Source organism: Brassica napus, chromosome C2 (assembly GCF_020379485.1).
Source record: "Brassica napus cultivar Da-Ae chromosome C2, Da-Ae, whole genome shotgun sequence".
NCBI classification, from domain to species: domain Eukaryota; kingdom Viridiplantae; phylum Streptophyta; class Magnoliopsida; order Brassicales; family Brassicaceae; genus Brassica; species Brassica napus.
The window spans coordinates 20307131-20313130 of record NC_063445.1 but is presented as its reverse complement, the minus strand read 5'-3'; the positions used below and the strand labels follow the sequence as shown (position 1 = coordinate 20313130).

At 35.9% G+C, this 6000-nt stretch overlaps 1 protein-coding gene across 1 annotated transcript; it reads left to right on the top strand.

Annotated features, from left to right (window-relative positions):
* Window positions 1-3633, top strand: LOC106350124. The gene is made up of 5 exons (XM_048748821.1): window positions 1-177; window positions 1604-2094; window positions 2255-2720; window positions 2880-2977; window positions 3051-3633. The coding sequence occupies exons 1-5, from the start codon at window positions 1-3 to the stop codon at window positions 3631-3633; spliced, it is 1815 nt and encodes a 604-aa protein (XP_048604778.1).
* Window positions 3634-6000: the final 2367 nt, after the last annotated feature.

Here is a 6000-nt window from a genome sequence, read left to right as displayed (position 1 = left end):
ATGTTTTTTCGTCAAGGAGGAAACGCAGTTGATGCGTCAGTGGCTGCTGCTCTCTGTTTAGGAGTTGTGAGTCCAGCGTCTAGCGGTTTAGGCGGTGGAGCGTCTATGGTTGTGAAGTTGGCGGATGGAGATGAGATCGCTTATGACTCTAGAGAAGTCGCCCTTCGCGCAGCCGAGGTAACAAAATATGCGTTTTTAAAATATGCCTTTTCTTTTAAACAAATGAAATCGATAAAGAAATAAGTATTAGAATCAATATATATATATATATATATATATGTATATATAAACACATAGGAAAACTAACACACCGCCATAATACTTTGGATCAAAGGTGTTCTGGTAATCTATCTTTTTCTTCGAGGATTTTGCAAACTTTGGTAACATCCACAAAATTTGGATCCCTAAGGTTTATAATTATGTTTAACTTAATTATATTTAGGTTTACTTATAATTATAATTAGGTTTACTTAAATATAGGTTTACTTAAATATAATTAGGTATACTTAAATATTTTTTATAAAGAAAATATAGGCATTGTATGAGTATATTATCTATGTAGATTTTAGAAATACGGTATTCAACTTTGCAAAAGTATTACTGTTTGTTGTTCATTTCTCAAAGAACTAATTTATATAAAATTTAGACAATTCATAAAATAAACTTACAAACATACATAAACAGGTTTAGAAAGTTTTTATCAGAAATATTATATAATGTTTCTAAGATTTTATTTTTATAATACCGTAGAAGTCTTACAAGGCTGTTTATAAAAATAAAAATTTATAACATGTATAAAGAAGTAAACAAAGTAGTATTTTGAAGAACAGTACATGTTGAAAAAGTGAACAATAAATAATGTTATTTTGAAAACTTGCATCCAAGTTTGTTTCAATTTGGATTATTCAGTATTGTCTTTTATTTAACAAGTGTAATATAGAAATCTAACTTATTAATTTTTCAATACCTTAGTGTTGATATCAAATTAATTATTTTAATTGAATTTTGTTTATTCGATTAATTTATTCGATTAATTTATTTGATATTACTTCTATTTTACTTTTGAATAAGTAGTTTTTTTGGAAATCTGAACATATTTAAGTAAATTAATATATTGTTTTGGCATATTTTGATTAGTGGTTTCAAAAAGTTTTGGACACTTCAATAACTCATAACCTCAACTTTTAAATAATATTTTCAAAATTTTGTCATATTTAAAACTAATAAATTGAAATGTTATTTTTAATATTTTGATTGGTAAATTTAAACTATATGTGAACATTTTCAATAGTTTATAATATCTATTTTTATATAGTATAGATTACTGTTTTGTTCTCGTTTCTATCTATCTTATAGATGGTTTTGTCCGAGTTTGAAAACTCACTTGCGACATAATTTTATAACACTTTTTTATATGTTTTGCTATGCTTAAATCAATTTAACTATTTAGTTGACATATTTTTTATATGTTGCGGAAAGGAACGGTTTACTGAAAGGCATGAGTTTTGATGTGTCCGGGCCATCCATTCATCACCTGTTCTTCGCAGACGATAGCTTATTTCTCTGCCAAGCGTCTGCAGACCAATGTTGTAATCTAAAAAAGATCCTGAGCTTTTATGGTGAAGCTACAGGACAGTGCATCAACTATCAGAAATCGGCGATTACTTTTGGACACTTAATATCTGAGGAGGTGAAAAGTGAGCTGCAGAATATTATGGGGATTTATAATGAGGGAGAGACTAGTAAATACTTAGGACTCCCGGAAGCTTTCTCTGGCTCCAAGATCAACACGCTATCATACCTCAAAGATAAAACGCAAGGCAGACTTGAGACTTGGTTTCTGAGGAAGCTGTCACAAGGTGGGAAAGAGATACTTTTAAAAACTACAGCCTCGGCTCTTCCGGTTTTCCCCATGTCATGTTTCCGATTGCCAAAGACTGTGATCAAGAGACTGGCAAGTATGATGGCCAATTATTGGTGGAACTCTCATTCTCACATGAAGAAGATCCACTGGGTGGCCTGGGATAAAATGTGTCTTCCAAAAGAGCTTGGTGGAATAGGGTTTAAAGATCTTGAGAGCTTTAATCAAGCACTGTTAGCAAAACAAGGATGGAAGCTCATCAACCAACCAGAGGCAACCAGAGAGCCTGCTAGCAAGATTCATTAAAAGTAGATACTATCCTCACTCTGACTTTCTACATGCTCCGGTAGAGTATAGGCCCTCGTTTGCTTGGAGACGCATTCTTTTTGGCAGAGAGCTCCTGCAGAAAGGACTGAAATGGCAGATTGGAAACGGCCGTAATACAAGAGTGTGGTTGGATAAGTGGGTGCAGGACCCGGAGGTTGGTATGAGAGCTGCTTGGATCAAAAATATTACATTTGATGTAAACCTTAAGGTAAGTGCTCTGATTGATGGCGCGACTCGCAGATGGAACCTGCAGGCACTCGAGGAGATCTTTGTTCCTGGAGATGTTCAGTTGATTTCGGCTTCTCAGCCGATTGTCTCTAGAGAGGATTCCTTTACTTGGAAGTTTAACAGAAATGGGCTCATGTCGGTTCAGTCAGCTTATGGCTTAGCTAGAGAAGAGAGGATCAAGGAATGTCACAATGAGGTTTTAGCTCTTCCTTCTCTGAACCCAATAAAAGAGAGAATCTGGAAGATACCGACTGTGCCAAAAATCAGGATATTCCTTTGGAAAGTCTTGAGTGAAGCTATCCCGGTATCCGATCTGATCTTAAAAAGAGACATGAAAGTTGATGAAAGATGTTAGCTGTGTGGACTTGAAGGTGAGACGATTCAACACGTGCTATTTCAATGTGCAGTAGCAAGACAGGTGTGGGCTCTGTCAGGTATACCCCAACCTGAGTTTGAAATGTAGGAAGGTCATCTGTTTTCCAACATCAACTATCTGATGAACCTAAAGACACAGCCGATGGGTTCTATGGAGGAGAAAAGAGCTTGGCCTTGGGTTTTATGGTTTTTATGGAAGAGTAGAAATGACTTTATTTTTAATGGGGTGAGATGGATGCCAATGGAGATTGTGGTGAAGGCAAAATGAAGCTGATGATTGGTTCTTGGCACAAGAAGTAGGCAAAGAAGTGGAACTTGAAGTGACGAGGAACGATGTGCGAGCCAAGAAACGATGGTTGCCTCCAAAGGAGGGTTGGTTAATGTGTAACGTTGCCTTTGAGTGGAACAAGGATACACATAGTCTTGGAGGAGCATGGGTTGTTCGAAATCATAGAGGAGTTGCATTGACTCACAGCAGAAGAGCCTTTTCTCATGTTGTATCCCTAGCTGATGCGAGATTAAAGACGTTGTTATGGGCGTTAGAGAGCATGACGAGCATGCGCTATGACAGAATGGTCTTTCCCGGAGACTTTAAAGAGCTATTCCTTGCTTTCCAAAAACCACATCAATGGCCAGCTCTTAGATTTCAGGTAGAGGAGATGAGGATTTTGCTTTCAAGAATGGAGGAGTTTCAATTGAAGAAAGTATCGATAGAGGAAAACAGAGGGGCGTCGTTCATTGCTCAAAGCATAACGAGACAGAACAGAAGTCAATCTTATGTGGCCAATGATCATCTTTTTTGGCTATTTGAACTCTTTGTTAATGAAAGCCGGTCCCTCTAAACATTCTCTAAGTGTTGCTCGTGTTGCTGTTTATGCCCTGAAAGGGGTTGTTTGGTCAGATCTTTGCGGGATCGATATGTGGTAGTCACTGGAGGTGGTTGGTTGTTAGTTTGTACTAGTTTTTGACTTGTGCAACAATTTAATGAAATTTACTTGATGGAAAAAAAAAAAAACTGACTTCGCCATTATGATAATTGATTATGCGATAGATTCTGGTGCACGACGTGATCGTTGATTGATCAATTTATCTAGGTAAGCAAAAAAAAAAAAAAAGATATAACAATACCACTGGATTACAGTGCACGTATATGGTAGACTAGTTTCCGGATCCTGCGCTATTTTTCTCCTTATTACTGGTCGCCTTATATTATAAACTTAAAAGTATATATTTTTTTTTCAAAAATACTGCATTCATTTCTACAATGGGGAAACATTTTCATAACAATACTATTATGGGTTAATTTGCCAAATGGCTACAATCACAAGTATAATTAAGTGAATCTCATCGATTTTGACGTAATTGAGTTAATAACATTTAAGGTAAAACTGACCCGGTTATACCTCTTATTGCAACAAGTAACCGGTGACAAAGAAATAAAGATGACGTCGATCTTGACTTACATAGCCCATGACATAAGACAAAGATGACATTCAAAGTACTATACCATATTGACTCACAAAGTTCTGTACCGTATCACCAAAATAGTACAAGACATCATTTTCATCGTAACCCCTAAATACTAAACCATATCATAATCCCACCTCCAATTCTTAAATACTAAACTCTAATCACTAAATCATAAATCCAAATCTAAACCCTAAATCCAAATCTAAACCCTAAACCCAAATATAAATCATAAACCTAAATAGAATGGAACAAAATATTGCATGGAAATTCTATGATTGCATGGAATAGAATCAACCATACTATACGACACTGACGCCACAAATTTGCGGTTCCACGGCTTTACAGATACCAATTGCGACATGCAATCTCAATTTTGACTCATCTACTCTTCGACTGGAACATGCAATATCAATCGTTGAATATATCAGAAACAAAAGGATTAACCTCTGCAATTTTATTACTACTACTGTCTGTTGAAAAAATCTTCACCGAACTCACTGACAACAGCCCAGAAATCCCATGACACACACGGCGGACGGTGCGAGTAGAACTTAAACAAAGACGCTTATGACTCTCTGTAAACCCTTCACCGCAACCAGTCGCCGGAAACACTTCTAACTCTCCACAAATCTGAGTAAAACTAATTAATCTTATCTTCCAAAAGTAACATTTACTGTGTGGGTGAAGATGAAGAGGCCACGATGTCAAAGAAGAGAAAATGATTTTTTTTTTTTAAATTCTAACCGGTTGCGAGTGGGGTATAAAGGTATTATTATAGAAAATATACAGTGTATCGTTGTGTTTTAGGGTAAAGAGCTACTGACTTAATTATAATTTCTTTTTGCGCTATAGAGTCTAATTTCTCTACTATTATTGGATAAGTTTTTTTTTGTAGTATCTGTATAACAATACTATTCCATCGAGGCACTGATCAGTTATTGGTTAAGTTTTGTTTTGTCATCGGATGTTCGTACATTTTTAAAAAAATGTTTGTACATGAATAGTTTTTTTTTGCTGACAAATAAATGAGAGACTAACCATATTTCATTTTTAAGTGTTGTAAATGTTAATTGTTAGAAATTAAAGAACATAGTGAAGAACAAGAAAGAGAGAGAGAGAGTAAAGAAGGATAATCTTATTCACTTGATTGATTTGCTTATGAGAACATCCCACATATATATAGTGGTTACAAGTATGGTAAATGGTAGATGAGATATGATAAATTAATAATCCATTGTCTTGAGACCTTAACCAACCATGCATGTTTGTCCCTTGTAGTGGTATCTCCATTGTCTTGAGACCTTAACCCACCACCTTGTTTCTTATTGCTTCATTTTTACACTCCCCCTCAAGCTTGACCATAGGGACTGGTCAAGCTTGGAAACCATGAAGCCTTCCCTCATTAAAACCTTTAGCTTGGAAAAACCTCATGGGATAAAAACCAAGCCAAGGAAAAAGAGTAGAACACTTCATGACTAAGAGGATCAGTGTGATGAAAAATCTACGAGTCCTAACTTGAAATGTATGAACTCGCAAACCTTGGTGCTTGCAGCCTTGGTGAAGATGTCAGCTAGTTGATCCTCGCTTCTTGTGTAGCAGGGTAAGATGATCCTTTGTTCCACTGCTTGCCTAAATTTATGACAATCCACCTCAATGTGTTTAGTCCTCTCATGGAACACATTGTTGGAGGCTATGTGTATTGCCGCTTGATTATCACAATGCATGGTGATTGGAGTTGA